Source organism: Sarcophilus harrisii, chromosome 2 (assembly GCF_902635505.1).
Source record: "Sarcophilus harrisii chromosome 2, mSarHar1.11, whole genome shotgun sequence".
Lineage (NCBI taxonomy): Eukaryota > Metazoa > Chordata > Mammalia > Dasyuromorphia > Dasyuridae > Sarcophilus > Sarcophilus harrisii.
The window spans coordinates 426867913-426884685 of NC_045427.1; the positions used below are offsets into that span (position 1 = coordinate 426867913).

At 36.5% G+C, this 16773-nt stretch overlaps 1 protein-coding gene across 1 annotated transcript in view; it reads right to left on the bottom strand.

Annotated features, from left to right (window-relative positions):
• The window catches only part of TOP1 (DNA topoisomerase I), a 99887-nt gene that overhangs the window by 20784 nt on the left and 62330 nt on the right, over positions 1-16773 (bottom strand). Inside the window, exons 7-9 of the mRNA XM_031954018.1 lie at positions 14874-14949; positions 11769-11869; positions 5182-5297 (exon numbers count right to left, since the gene is read on the bottom strand). Coding sequence (XP_031809878.1) covers positions 5182-5297; positions 11769-11869; positions 14874-14949 — 293 coding nt within the window. The remainder of the gene's footprint in view (positions 1-5181; positions 5298-11768; positions 11870-14873; positions 14950-16773) is intronic.

The following is a 16773-nucleotide window of genomic DNA, read 5'->3' on the forward strand; positions in this document are numbered from 1 at the left end:
AAAAGATGTTCCCAACAAAGGTTAGCCAAGAATTTAAAGCCACTGTCTGTATAAGCCCCTTTTCCCAAGGCTTGTGAGCCAAAGATGGCTTTTCTAGAGACCAAGTCACTATAATCAAAAAAATTTCTTTGGTAGTTCTTTAAAAGCCCTGAAACAGGCTTTTGATGCTGCTGATTCAGGCAATATAACCCCTTGGGAGAGACTAAAAACTCAGCAGATTCACATGAGGAAAGCAGTTCTTTCTGGGAAATGACAAGCATCTTTTCCAATATACATATTATGAATTAAGATCTTTTTTCCCATTTATAATATAGTTCCCTCATTCTTCAACTGAATATTCAGACTGAGCTTCCTGAGGACAGGAACTATGTTTCCCCAGGTTTCTGGACCAAAGAGGTACTTCATAAATTGAGGATTTATCTTGGGGCTTCTGGCAGTAAACAAACAGTGTACAGAAGGTTAGAGCTAAAAAGAACCTTACGTTATCTAGTCTAATCATTTTGCTTTCTATATAAGGGCAGAAAGACACACAAGACTTGCTAAAAGCCAAGTAATTAATTACAGAGCCAGGTCTAGTTTCTCTAAATTTCCTGCCTCATTCCATTTCTGTTTTAAAGCAATATCAATTTTATTAAATGACTGATAGGCAAAGTTTGATAAATTTAAGTTTTAAATACACTGAGATTTTTATTTATACATATTTATTAGTAGAGAGATATTTTATTGTCCATCTTTGAAACAATATTTTTCTCTGGAAAATTCTCAAGGTAAATTTTAATTTTCTTGGCAAATGTATTTTATAGAACTCCCTTAGATTCATGGATGATCTGCTTCAACCCCTTATTGTGGCATAGACCCTTTTGGTGAGAAGAGCATTTAGCTATAATTGAGTCAAAGTTCAGTCCAGGAGAAAGACAGTTCAGTCAAAAAACAAGAATTGACATTTCAGGATATAGCTACATCCCTTAGAAGACAATGGCTACCCCTTTGTCTGAAATAACAAATTGTCAGGCCTAGAGGGAGGAACCTTAGAGATCACCTAGTTCATCTATTTACAGAGAACAAAATAGGCCAGAGAGTGAGCCTGTCAAGGTCACAGTGAAGAAACATGAGCCTGTTTAAAGGTCATCATTAGTCATCCCTTCAGAACTGACCAAAAGGTGGCGCTCCTTTCCATACAAAGACAAATCCACTTTTAGATCCTATAAGCCAAATGTAGCAATCCAAAGGCCTACAACCCACAGAACCCTTGACACAGCTGTGGGGGACAAATCACTATAGCTATAAGAAGGAACTGCAACAATGTAAAAATTCACAAGCAAACAATAAAAACAATAATGTAATACCCAGGTTTTATAAGTAAATGATTGTTTGGCAATGTAAACATTGGTCAGGATACTAACATTCTGGTTGGGAAAAACAAAAACAAAAACAAAACCTTCCAGCTAAAGTGCATAGACGAAAGCTTGTGCTCTCAGTTACAGCTAGCCCTGACCCAAAAAGCTTCACTAGAAGGGGTCAAAGAGCCAAGTGGCCACAGGAAATATTCCAACTCCTCCAGCCTCTGGAATGTTAGTGAGTTTAAAATGAGCTTCTCAAAGTCAATGACAGTTCCTCACAGTGGTGAGAAGGTGATAGGGCTGTTCCTGGCAATGATATCATTTATGGAACAGGAGAAGCATCGAGATCCAGGAAGAAACTGCTGAGTCAGAGCTGAAAACCTGATGTCCCTTCAGGAAGAGAAGCTCATGCATGTTCTTAGTCATGGCAGGGCCCTAGCTCCCCTGCAGATTTCTCTGGGAAGGTAAATCTGACAGGTGACTCAGAATTCTCTTCCCAAGAGTCTTGTAGGACCAGTTTGACTTTTTCTCTAGGTGGAGCTTGCACAAATGTGTAATCTCAAATCAGAGGGAGAACAAAGTACTAGTTAGTCAAAAGGGCTGAGAATATCTGACACCTCCATAGGAAATGGAGTCAAAGTAGAGGCAGCATGTGGAAAAGGCTATCAGTGATAGTTACACATCAGAAAGACCAATACCAATGATCAAATACCAAAAGAAAATACCTTCAAATTCACTAACAGAATCAACACAAAAATCAAGCCTGTAATTTCAGTGTATGATGGAAGAAAAGAAAGTGGGGACTTTATTATCTCTTTTTAAAAAGGAGATTCAAAGGCAACATCCAGCCCATAGCCACAGTCCAGTACACTAAAGCCTCTTTTCAAAGTCACTTCTCTGGCTATTAATCTTTACTAAAACAATGGAAAGTTGTGCTTTGAAAGGCTACCTCTTTGAGGATTTTAGGGAATACTATATTGACCTTGCTTCCTAAGAAGCACAGATGAAAAAATAATTATATGCCAACTGTTTACATCGAGACACCAATGTCTTTATACAATGCTAATTCATTAAGTTTGGTACTGTTCCCAATTACCAAATGTAGGTAGACTTAACCCTTTTGTCCAAACCATGACTTCATCACATTGAAAACACAAAAGTGCTTATGAGCAATAAGATATGTAATTGTTATCTGAGGCAACTCTGGGGGATCTAATTGGAGCTCCCCATCATTGCTTCTCTTAGCTCTCACATGTGGGAAACTCATCACTTTATGGTAAAAACGACAGATGTGTGTGTGTGTGTGTATATACACACTGCATTTGAAGGTCTGCCAAGTGCTTGCCTCACAACATCCCTGTGAGGTAGGTATTGCAAGTATTATGATCCCAACTATACCTGGCTACCTATCACATAACTAAGAATTGAGATCCATTCCAATGCTCCAGTTATTAATTACTAGTTTACTTTGAGATTTAATCAATATAAATGTAGCTTATGGAAAAAGGGAAAACTTGAGATTAACATCCTGCATATGAGATGCCAGTAATGCCTTTGAACACGTACCCAGCTCCATGGGTTTGCAACCATTCCTGCAGCCAATGGACCAACCAGCCATTATCAAAAGAGAATAGCACCCTTGCAGATGCAATGCCCCAGAAGCGGGGCTGCCTGCTACAACATTTATTAAGCACCCATTCAATACAGAGCACTATGCTCACCTACAGGTGAGTCAAAATTTAGATAAAATATAGTAACTGCCCGCATGGAGCTTACAGGCTAATGGGGAATAAAACACAAGCACCAAGTAAATATAATACACTCTATTACACAGTGATCGGTTTAGGTAAGAAACTAAATGTGTTACTAAAGATGTGAGGAAAAGGGTGGCCAAAAGCCAAGGTCTGAAAGTGCAGGGTGTGTCTGAAGCAAGTAGTAGTTTGGCTGGCAGTCAGAAAGAATGGAGGGGAGGAACATGAGACAAGGCTGAAAGGCAGACTATCCAAGCTTTTAATATAAGACAGAGGAGTGTGAACTTTCTTCCATAGACAAAAGAGAGACTGAAGATTTTTGAGCAGAGAACATAATTAGGTCTATCCCTAAGAAATCCAGCACTGATCTGGATGGACTAGACCAAATAGAGAAGGAAGACAGGATGTGTAATGAAACTATTACTATAGTTCAGGTGGGTGGTGGTGGTGGGAGGAGGGAGAGAGAAGAAGGGAATGATCCAAGATATGTTGCAAAGGTAAAATGGTCAATATTTGGTAACTGACTGAATAGAAGAAGAAAGAGTAAAGATAATCAGTGATATAAGTATAGGAGATTGGGTGAATAACTGTTCAGTCAAAAGAAGGAGCAAGTTTAGGAATAAAAATGATGAGCTCAAAGAATAATACATGCCTCTTCAAGCCAAGGCAGAGGCTAGAAGAATCAGAAAATGGATTTCACCCATTGCTGATTATTGTCTCAGATTATAAACCTCTGTTTAATTGAAATTAAGTAGTATGTTGACACTGAACCTTGAATAATACTGTTGTGTGCTTTTGTTAGAACCATTAGTCCCAAGGGACACTGCTAAACTACAGGTACTGAGTATATCTGTAGTTACCTACCTCCCAGAATGGCTGAAAGGATCAAATAAGGTCATGTGTATGAGACATTTTATAACCTGAAAGCACAATATAAATGTCAACAATTCTTGCTTCTTCCCCTGATATGTAGGTACCCTTCCATATGCCTTGGTACCATTAGGGGAGGGGTGGCAAGGTCAAGATCTTTAGGACTAGAGTATTTTAGGATAACATTAGGGGACTCTGTTGATGTAGGTATTTTCTGTTACAGGAACCAGTGGCCTGAGATGTGGTTTGACTCACAGCCTCTTGACATAATCAATTATCTACGTTCTTCCCTTCCCTTAAAAAGAGGTGAGAGGACAACAGGGGATCCAGATGGAAGGACCAACACTCATGGGATCACAGAGATGGAATCGTCTTCAGTGGCTAATCTAACTCCTTCATTTCACAAATAAGCTCACTGAAGCCTAGGGAACCTAAAGATTTGCCCAAATTCACAGAGGCAGTGGGGTCAAAATCTAAACTCAAGTAAAATATCTACCAAGTAGTATTTTTTCTACTGCAATACAGGGAGTCCAGTTTTGTAAATGAGGAAAACATGTTAATAGTCGTCCCGTCCCCCCCCCCCCCCACCCCGGCCCCTTTGGGACCTCAAATACCATGACCTGAGAGCAAACAAATTTTTAAAACTATTGCTAAAAGGTGATTCAGACTGTTTCCAGGGCACCCAGGCTATGGAGATCTATGACAAAGATGATCAAATTCTACAGTTTAGACCTTAAAAGCCACTTCTAAGATATTTGAACTCAGAAGCAGATGCATATATGTGCTTTTGCTCAATCTGGTATTCCTTCGTGGACTCAAAAGGACAGTACGATTCTAGGTTCATTTCCTGTGAAATGATACATATCACTTTCCTTGTATGTTTTCTAAACATATGTCTACATTTGTGTTTACTAAAAATACGTTGCCATGAGTTTGGCTTTCCCAACTAATTCATTCACAAGAGATCACAATGGAACAGAACAGAATAGAACATTATCACAAGGGTCCCTTGAAATACTATTCCCATCGAAATAATCTTTATATCAACTTCTGTGCTTAGAAATGTAAACAAAATAAACTAGATCTTTCTTCGCAACACTGTTTTAATACTAAATGTATTTTATTAGATCCTACCTCCAACTCTGTCCCCCTGTGTGGGGGTGGTCCACCACACCATCCTTCTTCAGGACCACAACCCAGACAAATCCTGAACAACTCACCATCATAGTAGAACTTGACATTTTCTGGCAGAGGCTCGTAAGGTGGAGCAAACACAGGGCCTTTATGTTCCAGGAATTTCCACTTGATGCCTTCAGGATAGCGCTCTTCTTCCCACCTTTATAAGAGAGGGGGGCAACCTATATTAGCAATCACCTTGCGTAACATCACCCATCAAATGTCAAGGAACCTATAGTCTACTTGGTTGATTAGGATAGTTCTGAAATTCCAATTGTGTATCCAATTGTGTTTGTCCCTCAATCTGAAAAACCAGATGATTATGACAGTAAGTATAAGGAGCTCAGTACAAAAGCATGATTTATTTGGGGAATGAAGATGTATCAATCAATTCCAAAATGTGGGTTTCATCTAGCGAAGTCAGCAAATTAAATGCCCTTGTCATCATCAATTCACTTGGCCTTTTAAAGCACTATTAAAACAGGCAAAGTTTTGTCTCACCAATAAACAACCATTAAGATTTGGCAACTTCTCTCCCCACTTAAAACCATAAAACCTCATAATGAATATTCAGGCTTCTCCAATGCTATTTTCACCTTTACCTTTTTCAAAGGAAAAAAGTTAATATACTATTTTCATCTTACTACTCTGAAATTTTAATCAGTTAGGATACATAAAACAATACATATTACATAATAACAGCAACATTAACAGCAAGTCAAAGAAATACAATTAGTATTCAAATCACATAAAACTGTAGTGTTATTAGGGTCATAGCATTGCAGGACTTAAAAGAGTTAAAAGGAACCTTATACCTCATCTTACTCTAAGTCCCAGCATTATATAGATAGAAAAACTATGGCCTGGAATGGTTGAGGAAAAAGAGCAAATTAACAGAAGAACTGGGACTACAAACCAGGTCTCCTGACTCTAAGTCCAGTGTTCTTCCCACTAAAAAACATGAGAATGCCAATCAATTGTTTTCTTCCCATAGGCAAATATATCCTGCTCAACATATTCACAATTATCAGATCAGAGAAAAGTTCTGTGTAGATTGTGAATAGACATGACAAGAAAAAAAGAATGCTTGTTTCCAAAAAACCCCACAGAATTTCCCCAATCTCTAAAAATCTAATTTTCTACTTTACATCAGCTTCTATGTGGCTCAGCTATCTCAGGACCTACTGTTTTGATCAAATACAATTATCCCTATTTCATTTTGCCTACCTGAGGCCCTTTCAATTCTCTAATTGTAGTGGAATCACTCAGGGCCATCAGACACTACTAGTTCTGTCTTAGCAGGAAGATTTGAAACAGAATTTACAGAGGTTACTGTCATAGGATCAATATCTCCTGCTCTGAAAAAAAAAAAATCATTATTCAGGGATGGTATGCTAGACCTCTGCTTTTAAGTTTCTTGACAAAACAGTTCCAAATTATTCTTAATGAAATTTTATAGTGAGGATTATCATAAAGGGTTAAGAGATGAAAATAGGGGAGAGAGATAAAAGAATGCTTGGTTAAAGGAAAAAAAATACACAACAGTATAAGGGGTTGATCAGCCACAGGGAAGTTAGTTCTTATAATTTTATGTGAATATCAATGCTAAATGGATCTTTGAGCAGAATATCATTTCTACAGTATCCATAAAATCCTGGCCATTTTAATAAGACTCTTCACTCTCTATATTATGATCATCTTTTATTTATTATGAGAAACTCAAAACTCTCAATAGAGCTTTAAACTGGTTAACACTTCAGATGAGAATAATTTAAAATATCTCTAAGTTTTTCTTTGTCTTAAAAAAAAAAATTGTCTGCTGCTCTCTCTAGAAGGAATATCAGAAGTAAAATATAGAAAGCTCCCAAATTATAGATGTTCATTTTAGGATTTTAGTTTGTTAATATTATCATAAATAGTGGTAATATTTCCAGATTAGCCCAAAGGGTTATTTACTTAATGTATAATATATTTGAAAATATCATGTATTTACAATGTAAAATTGCTAAACAATCCTGCTATAGATATCCACATTTCTACATTACAAATAAAGCTTTAACATGAGGCCTCCTCATGGTATGGGGGTGACCCAGGTTTCTTAAAAGTCTTTTGTGTGCATTGCATAAGGCCTAGCAGGTCCTACACCAAGCTGGAAAATGCAGGTACAGAGTTAAGAGTATGAGGTATTTGTCTAAGGACCAGTACAGCTAAGTTCAAAGAAGCTCATTATCAGGTTTGCTACATAATTAATGAAGTTTTTGGCCACAGAGATTTTTAGAGACCAGCCACTAAATTTTTTGGGGAACTGTGATATGTCAGTGGAGGGGATACCCATACTAACTAAACTACAAATCCTTGAGAGTACTGAAGAATAGATTAAACACATTTTTGCACACATGCTTGGGAGCTTAGTCAATTAACATTTTTAAAATAAAATTTTAAAAACTCTTCAATTAAGAAAAAAATTTTTTCTCTCCATTCCCCCCCCCACTCCCTTACTATAGAAAATAATAATCATAAAAAGAAAACCAAATCCATGTTCAACATTTCTTTAGAAAAACAGGTTCTTTATTATTATTCTGTAAGAAATGATGAATAGGCTGATTTCAGAAAAGCCTGGAAAGATTTACATGACCTAATGCTGAATGAACTGAGCAGACCCAGGAGAAGACTGTGCACAGTAACAATAAGATTATGTGATGATTAACTGTGATGGACTTGGCTCTTCTCAACAATGTGGTGATTACAGGAAATTCTAATAGACTTGGAATGGAAAATGCCTATCACATTCAGAGAGAGAGATATGGAGACTGAATGTGGAATACAGCATAGTATTTTCACCTTTTTATTTGTTTTTTTCTCTTTCATGTTTTTTTTTCTTTTGGTCTGATTTTTCTTGTACAACATGATAAAAATGGAAATATGGTTAAAAGGATAGAATATATTTAACCTATGTCATATTGCTTGTTGTCTTAGGGAAGGGGGAAGTAAGGGAGGGAGGAAGAAAAATTTGGAATGCAAAGTTTTACAAAAACAAATATTGAAAACTATCTTTACATATAGTTGGAAAAATAAAATACTATTGAAGAGAAAAAAGGGAAAATGTATTCTTCAGAAATATGTCAATGATGTTACTTTTTCATCTCCTGGATGATGAGCTAGTAAAAAGTATGTACATGTGGAGAGTAAGGAAACAGAGGGGCTGGTGTCTTGTGATAATCTCTTTTGCCACTTGTAACTATATTCCATGTGGAACTTGGGACTGCTCCCAAAGGTTAAACGATGGAAGATGCTTATAACCTTGTTCTTCCTTCTCATAACCTAACCACCAGCAAGAGAATATTAATCTCCTGCCTCTTACCTACAACCAACAATAAAAAGAATACAGAATGATGTCCTACTTTCTGTGGTTCCAGTAGGTCTGTCCCATCTATAGTATAAATCAACCATTCTCAATAAATACGAATAATTAGAATAGGGCTTGTACAGGTAAACTAGGTTTCTTTGTCTGGGATGAATAAATGAGGAGAAAATCAAAACACTACAATACTTTATGCTAAAAAGTCTGATTTGTGTTGAGAGAATTCAAAGTAAAATGGATGAAAAAAAATTGCTTTATTCATACTAAATTCTATTTGTTTTTATGAGCCTTAATCAGCAAAAATAGTGAGCTAGTTTTTTTCCAACTACCTCAATCTCCCTCTTCACCTCCCCAAATACCATGAGTTATATAGCTATTGGTTCTTAAATAAAGATTACAGAAAGTCACATGGGGTCCACTTACAGCACCTCATTTCAGAAGGATCCCTAAAAACTCAAGGAAAGTGCAATACAACACCAACTTTGCCAGTGGCTGCCCAGTGCTTTTAGTCTGTTTCTGGTCAGAAAAAGAACAGAATGTAGTACCTTCTCTTTTATGCAGAGTTTCAATTAGGAGGAAGTAGATAAAGTCTTCCCCAACCTCCTACCCACCCACACCCCAAAATCTCATCTGAACCAAAACACTTGCTCCAAGACAAAACACTATTTTCTATAACCCCACCTCCCATCTCCAAACCCATCAGTGTAAAGGTCAGTTCCCTCGGATAGGACTGGATTTCTGCCATTCTTGGATTTTCTTCCTTCCTAACAAAAGACCCTGCCACCCAAAGGCCCACTTGCTCCCACAGCATCTCCCGGCAGCTACAGCTGTGACGGCTACCTTCTCACATCCTGCACAGCAACAAGTCATACAAGTACACAGCTAGCTTCCTGCCCTGTTTCAAACTGCCCTGTTCAGTGTTCCAGCTGAACTGAGAAATATCTAGAATGCCAAGCTTACTGAGGTCCAATAGACTAAGACAAATACCTCATAAAGAGATAGTCTGCATATGGAGGAAACATAAGTTTATCCAGATGTTTCAGATAGTTCAAAGTAGGTGGGAAAGTGGCTTTTGGAAGTCATAGCTTGCCAGTTAAGTTCAAGGACAAAGTCAGAAAACAGCTGGAGCTTTTTCAAGGATGTGAGTTTAACAAAGAAGTACATGAACCAGATTAGAAAATCAATCTTGAACATTTTAATTATTCAGAAGAGACTAACCATATCCCTCTACTGTCACTTTATGCAGTTTGAACAATTAGAGATGTTTTGGGATAGAACTGTGGGAAATCAGTCAGTACAACAAATGCACTGAAATGGGAAGAGTAATATTCATTCATGACAAATGAAACCTCTCAATGACAAGTATTTGAAGAAACAATAAAAAATGACTGGAAACAGTCTAAGAGCTGACTTGAAAGGAATACAATATGCCCCGAGAATTTTTAAGTACTGCCCTCTAAAGAAGTTACAAGATGTAAGATATAAGTCAACTTAGAAGAGGGCCCACACCCAAATTGAACATAGCAAGCATCCTTATCCTAGGAGATTGCCACTGCCTGCAAGAAAAGTGTAAATAAGGGAGAAAAAAAGAATACCTGACAAGTCAGACTTACAAAATATAGCAAATCCTCTTCATATCTCGGACAGCGAACTTTAAGGAGCCGTGGAGACCACAGTGGCTCATAGTGAAGAAAAACAAAGATTAAAGGACAGTCTGGCTCATCTAAGTTAGAAAGAGCCTCTTCAAAGACACAAGTTAGAAAGAGACTTAAGATCAACCCATCAAGCCACTAGTTCTGCTTTTAATTAGAACTATCAGAAGAACGAGTTTTTTTGAAGCTGAAGAGAGATGATTTTAGATAGCAAGTAAGGGGAAGCAGTGGGAAAAAAAAGGGAAGACGACCATCTAAGCTCCATGATTAGAAGTTGCCAATAAGTAACACTATGGCCAAGGGAACTGAAAACAAGACTGAAAGGTGATATAAAAATAAGATATATTAATAAACAGTTTTCAAAAAGCTGAACTAAATTTTTAAATACAGAGCAAAGTACTTCTACAGTGACAGAAGAAAATAGAAACTCCTATCTCTGAGTGAATTCATCATATCTTCAAAAAATGCAAGGTATGGATGCAAAAAATACTTAAAGCTTCAATCCATTTCAGGGAAGTTTAAGAAATTGGGGTTTAGAAGGAAACATGCATTTAACATTGTAAAAACTATTCATCTCTTGATCCATGATCCATGATTACTCACACACTCAATTTTTGGTTAAGTACATACTATAACTAGAGTTAACTAGATTCTCATTTTAAAAAAAGAAAAAGAAAAATCTTCAAAGACAGCAGCTATTATTTGTCATGTGAATTCAAAGTACAAATGATTAGTTAAAAGTAACATTACAATATCCAAAAAAAGGTAACACATCTTCTAATAAAGATTTAAACATTAAATTGTAAGGTAGCTTCACAATATAAGGAAATGTTACTCTCCTCATGAAATGTTCCCCATGTTAAAAGGCTTCTCTTTGGGAACTAATATGCACAGATATCAATGGGAAGAGAAGAAAAGAATCATGAACCAGAATCATAACAACAGTCAATTTTCAGAAACTGGAAATATGCTCAAGTTAGAATATACCTTGAGTTTAATCAAATGGAGGAGATGGGCATCTCCACTGACAAGATACGAGATCAAAACTTTACTAACCAAAACCACAGAGAAATAAACAAAAGGGCTTTTTTGTTTTGTGCTTTCTAATATGAGACAGGAGAGGCCCCAAACCCTTTGCTTTCTGACTCATTTGAGAAACTCCTTTCCCAGTAACTGCATAGCTTTTCCCCTTTGCCAGACAAGTGCTAGTGTTTACTCACCTGACTAGAGCCTCTCCTAGACCGAACTAGCTGCCGTTCCTGCCACCTTAAACCTTCATTATCAATGATTCCTTCCCTGCTGTCACCCGGGCTCTAAACCACTCTCCAGTGCTCTTCCTTTTTGTCTGGGCAGTGAGAGTGCTAAGTTCTGCCAAGCTATATACTCCAACCTGGAACTCCCCCCCCACACACATCTAATCTAAAGCTGCTAAAGGCAATCTAAGAAATCTCCTTTAGGAGAAAAAGATAAAAGAGAACCTGTAACCTTATTTCAAAAAATACTGTTTTAGAGGAGCACATACTTTCTACATTATTACCACAAAAGTGAACTCCCCAATTAGACTAAATTAGATAATAGAGAAAACTGCTAAAATTTTATCCCAGTGATGACATGTTACCATTTCCATTTTTGCTCCTCCTCTTTCTTGGGCTTCTTCCGCTTGTTATCTGGTTCAGGAAGTTTCTTATCTTTGTTCTTGATTTTTTTTGCTTTGTTGTCCTAAGAGAACAGTTAAGAGAAAAGCACTAAGTCATGGAAGGAAACTATTTAAGAGTCAGCATAAACTATACTGTACTCACACACATAATTTCTTGAAGGGTTGAGGATCTGAATGTTCAAGACTGGCTTCACAGCATGTTTAAGTTAAAAGGAATTTTGGAGATTACTAAGTCCTCCCCATGGTACAAGGAGAAAACCAAGATGAAGAATGAAGATAATAGTTCCTTACAAGAGGAAGACAGCTCAGAGAAATGTCTACTTTTTTACTCGACTATACCTTGTTCTCAAGCGCTTCTACCACTAACAATCTAAGTATTTATGTGGTCCAATGTTCTCACAACTGACCTGGTGGTAAGTGATCTATTACCACTATCAAAAGGTAATTATTTGAAATCATATTTAAAATGAGGTAACAAAATCAACATAATGTGGCCAGAGAGACCTAAAAAGCTTATTCATTTCTATATTGGGCTTTTCTCCAAGGGTAAGTTGGCTCCACTTTGGCTCCCATTTTTCATGAATACACCAGTCTCAGGCAACAGTATTAAAATGGTAGTGGTCCAGCAGCAAATATAAGTAACACAAGCTCACTGAAACTTTTGGTGAAAAATAACATAACCAGACAGAATATGTATGATCAATGTAAAAATGTCATTTTCTTTAAAGTAAGAAGATCTTTTGAATATAAAGAAGCAAAATATTTCACATAGTATATATGCATTATACATCATGTATATTTTACATGTTAATATATTTAGGATCTTTCCTTACCTTCAGGAAAATTAAGTTTTTGCATATATTTTATATACCTTATAGACAGCAATATTTCAGCCTTTATTCATGTGCATTTTAAATCCTACTATAAGAGTTGTATGAAATTTTTAGAAAGGAAGATGTGGTTCATGAAAATGGATGAGAATCCTGAGTTTATTTAAATGATAAGGATTACCATTTAAACAAAAACAAGATAAAAGGAAATAACAGTTCAAATTATTCTCTTAATAGCTTCTGAAAACCTATGCAGATGTTCACACAAGTAAACTACTAGATACAGTATCACTTTCAAATCTCAAAATGAGAAAAACAGTAAGGGACTTCTGGGTAATTTTCAGATTAGAAAAAGTATAAAAACTTAAGTTTACATGGTATTTAAGTTCCCTGCCCTTATATAAGCTTGGTCTTTGACTGATACAGTCCCTCTGTCTTAATACCTTATGTATTTATTTGTTTGGAAGAATGGAGATCAGCAAGGAAAGGGTAAGTAAAGGCTGAAAAGAGACAGGATGGGACAATAAAAAAGAAAATTTAAATATCTTTTTGAAAGGGTTTAACTAAGGTATCTATTATCCACAACCATACCTTCACCTCAAAGATGGCTTATCTTGCTTTAAAGGGTTTAAGTATACAATCCTCTTGGTGGAACAGTTAGTAATATAAAGTTAGTGTACAGAACACTAAAGCAAGAGCAAAATCTTGGACTTAAGCTGCACATTCCTTTCTAGATTGGTTTATGCCAGTTACCTATATATAAAAGCACAATGATTGGCCACCACGATCACCACTCAACACTATTCTGAATTCCTTGAACTTGGCTGCCATAACTTGTACTATTGCCAGGAAAGGAAAGTAGTCAGCAAAAAGGCGACTTTGAAAACCAGGGAACTGAGAAATGTATTCTCATAACCCTTCTGGGCCTGTCTACTCACTACTGTTCCTAGAAGGGTTTATTAAAAATTCAGTTTCAGGGGATTGGACTAGATGGCCCCTAAAGATTTCTTCTAACTTCCAATCTATGATCCTATGATCTCATTCTTTCTTTTAGATAGTTCTATAAACTCATTATTATTTAATGTCTTCACTTCTAAGATTTTTATTCATTGACTGACTCTCCTGACTTTTCAAAATCAAAGACTAACCTTCCTGTTATTATTGTACACTCTAACATTCCCTTCCAAAAAGAAAGGTTCAACAACAGTCACAGTTAATGCTTTCCTTTCCTCTATGTACTAGCTAATAAACTAGCTAAGTATGAGAAAGTCTATTATACCCTTTTCTTTCCTTTCTATTACTGGCTACTTCCACAGAGCTGAATAAAGATTAAGAAAACATTTTGTCTGATAAAAAAATGATTAGCAGGACTGGAATGAAATAAAGAAGTGAAGATAGTCTCTTTAATAGTAGTAATGCACTATTCACATTATAGGAACTGAGATTGAGTTGGAAGGTATCAGCCAGCAAGGCTGATGGAGACCAATTCCATCTAGCTGCTTTGCTCTAAAAGGTCTCTAACTAGTGTGAGAATCAACAATTTTCTTGAATCCTCAGGGTGGGGGGAACAAGTAGACTGAAGAGGGAAGGTCAAGCACAACAACAGTTTTAGTCATCCCTTTATCCTTCACGGAATAAACCTCATTATACCTGAGTAGCTCAACATATAGGGGGTATAGGAGGAAATGGCAAGACTACCCAGCCAATTTCCTAGAAAAGTAATGATTTCAAAGGGTAGGAATTTCAAGCTTCCCAGAAAAATAAACTAGGAATCATTTAGCCAGTATTTTGATTGAGTATATCTGAACTAAGTAGCATTCTTTTTTCGGGGAGGGAAGTGGTCAATTTAGTATATTCACTCTATGATGGGAAATGTCTTAAGACTTTGTAATTCCACTCTCATCACTTAGGTCCACAAAGGAATTTTTTTTTTCCTAAGGTTGCTTTTTACATCATAGGATGATATACTTAAGAGCTGAGAGAAATCTTTAAAGATCATCAACACCAATTTACATCTGAGGTACCCGAGGTACCCCACAGAGATAAAACTGATTTGCCAAAGAGGCTGAAGGCAACAAATGGCAGAGCCAGGACTCCTAGGATCTCTCATACCCGACCCTGAACCCACTCCGTTGCACTGTGCTGTCTCCTGAGCAGATACAAAACCTCTCTGACGATCACATGAGCTATAGAAGTCAATCCCAAACCAGAAGTCCCATTCCATTTTCTTACTAACCTCCTCTTCCTCTGGTTTCCGCTTCTTCACTTTCTTGATATCTTCTGTTTTTATTTTCTTGGGTTTATAATCAGCACTAAAGAATAGCAGAGGAGAAAAAAGCACTTACGTATAAATCAATTGCTCTTTTGTTTTAACCATAAGAATGAAAAGCTCATATATGGGAATGCAATGAAATGAAAATGTAAGACCAAGTTACAGACAGAAAGATAAGATACAAAAGATATAGAAAAGAAAAGAAAAGTTACAGTCAGAAAGAAGACTACCAGGCATGGTATAAAATTAATTCCTCTAGATGAAGAGAAAGGAAATAAGCATTTATATATTGCTTCCTATGTACTAGGTATTTGCTAAATGCTTTTATTATTATTATTATTATTATAGTTTTTTATTGCCAGAACATATGCATGCATTGTCCCTTGCACTCACTTCTGTTCCAATTTTTCCCTTCCCTCCCTCCACACCCTCCCCTAGATGGCAGGCAGTCTCATACATGTTAAACATGTTAAAATATATCTTAGATACAATATATGTGTGCAGATCCATATAGTTCTCTTGTTGTGCTAAATGCTTTTTACAAATATTATCTCATTTCATCCTCATAATAGCTCTGTGAAGAAGGTACTCTTAATCACCCTATTTTATAATTAAGGAAATTGAGGCAAATAGGGGTTAAGTAACTTGCTTAGTCGGGGATACTGGTAAGTGTCTAAAGCAGGATTTGAACTCCCAACTCCAGGCCTAGTGCTCTATCCATTGCACCACGTAATTACCTCTAGTTCCAGAAGAGTGAGTGTACAATGACAGTTTAGAAACTAAAATTATGACAACACTGTGAAAAGCTATTGTGAAAAGGAAAGGAGCTTATTCTCTTATTGAATAAACAGTGAATTTAAATCTATCTACTACTTTTCTCACTAAAACACTTCACCAGCCATTCTTCTAAAGCCCGAATGTTGTGAATTTTTAACAGATATTTAGGTTCTAAGTGCCAGTGCTGGAACACTGATTTTTTTAAACTTTGTCTCACATGCCTAGGATGTTTTCCATTCCCCTTTCTTTTCCAATTTCTGAATTCCTCCAAATTACAACTAAAATCCTATCTTTTATAAGGTTTTCTTGATCCCCTTCAATGTTAGTGCCTTCCCTCTGTTGCTTAAAATTCCATTTATCATGTCTATATTTTGTTTGTACATAGCTGTCTGCATGTTGTCTTTCTACCTCACTATGGGCTCCTTGAGAGCAGATACTTGTGTATGGAGGGGAGGGCCTGGGTGAGAAGGGGGCAATGGTAGAAAGAGAGGGTACAAGGAAGAAGTGTTCTTAGTATCCCTAGTGCCTGACACAGTATTTGTCACATAATAGGCACTTAAATGTTTGCTGACTCAAAGAGATGTCTGACTGACCACCAGGTCTTCAGTATTATAGCTAACTCCTGAACCCATTTCCTTTTATCTGTGTCTTATGAATCCTTACTCTATTTTTGGAAGCACAGTAAGTAATCGGTACATAAATGAAATAAAGGAGCAATTAATGTTCAACAACTTAAGGAAAAGCGAATGAGCTAGTTTGAAATATAGAATATCTGAAAAAAGTGTAATTTTGATAACTTCTGTGTGTACCAAGTATTTATGCTGAATAAAATCCAACTTACAAAGGATCGCCTCAAAGTAACTACTTCTTGGTGAACTGTTTTAAGGAATAGTTTGGAAGACCATATATAATTAGTATATCAACTGATTTTAAGTAATAAGCATTTCAAAAATACTTCTTTTTGATCAAGTCTTAAATATCCTGTTTTTTTTTTTTTACACTGCTCTTTTATGCTTAATAAATCTTTACTCCAAAGAAGGAAAGCCATCTAATTTTATCCACTGAATCCAAATTCTGAATTAGTCAA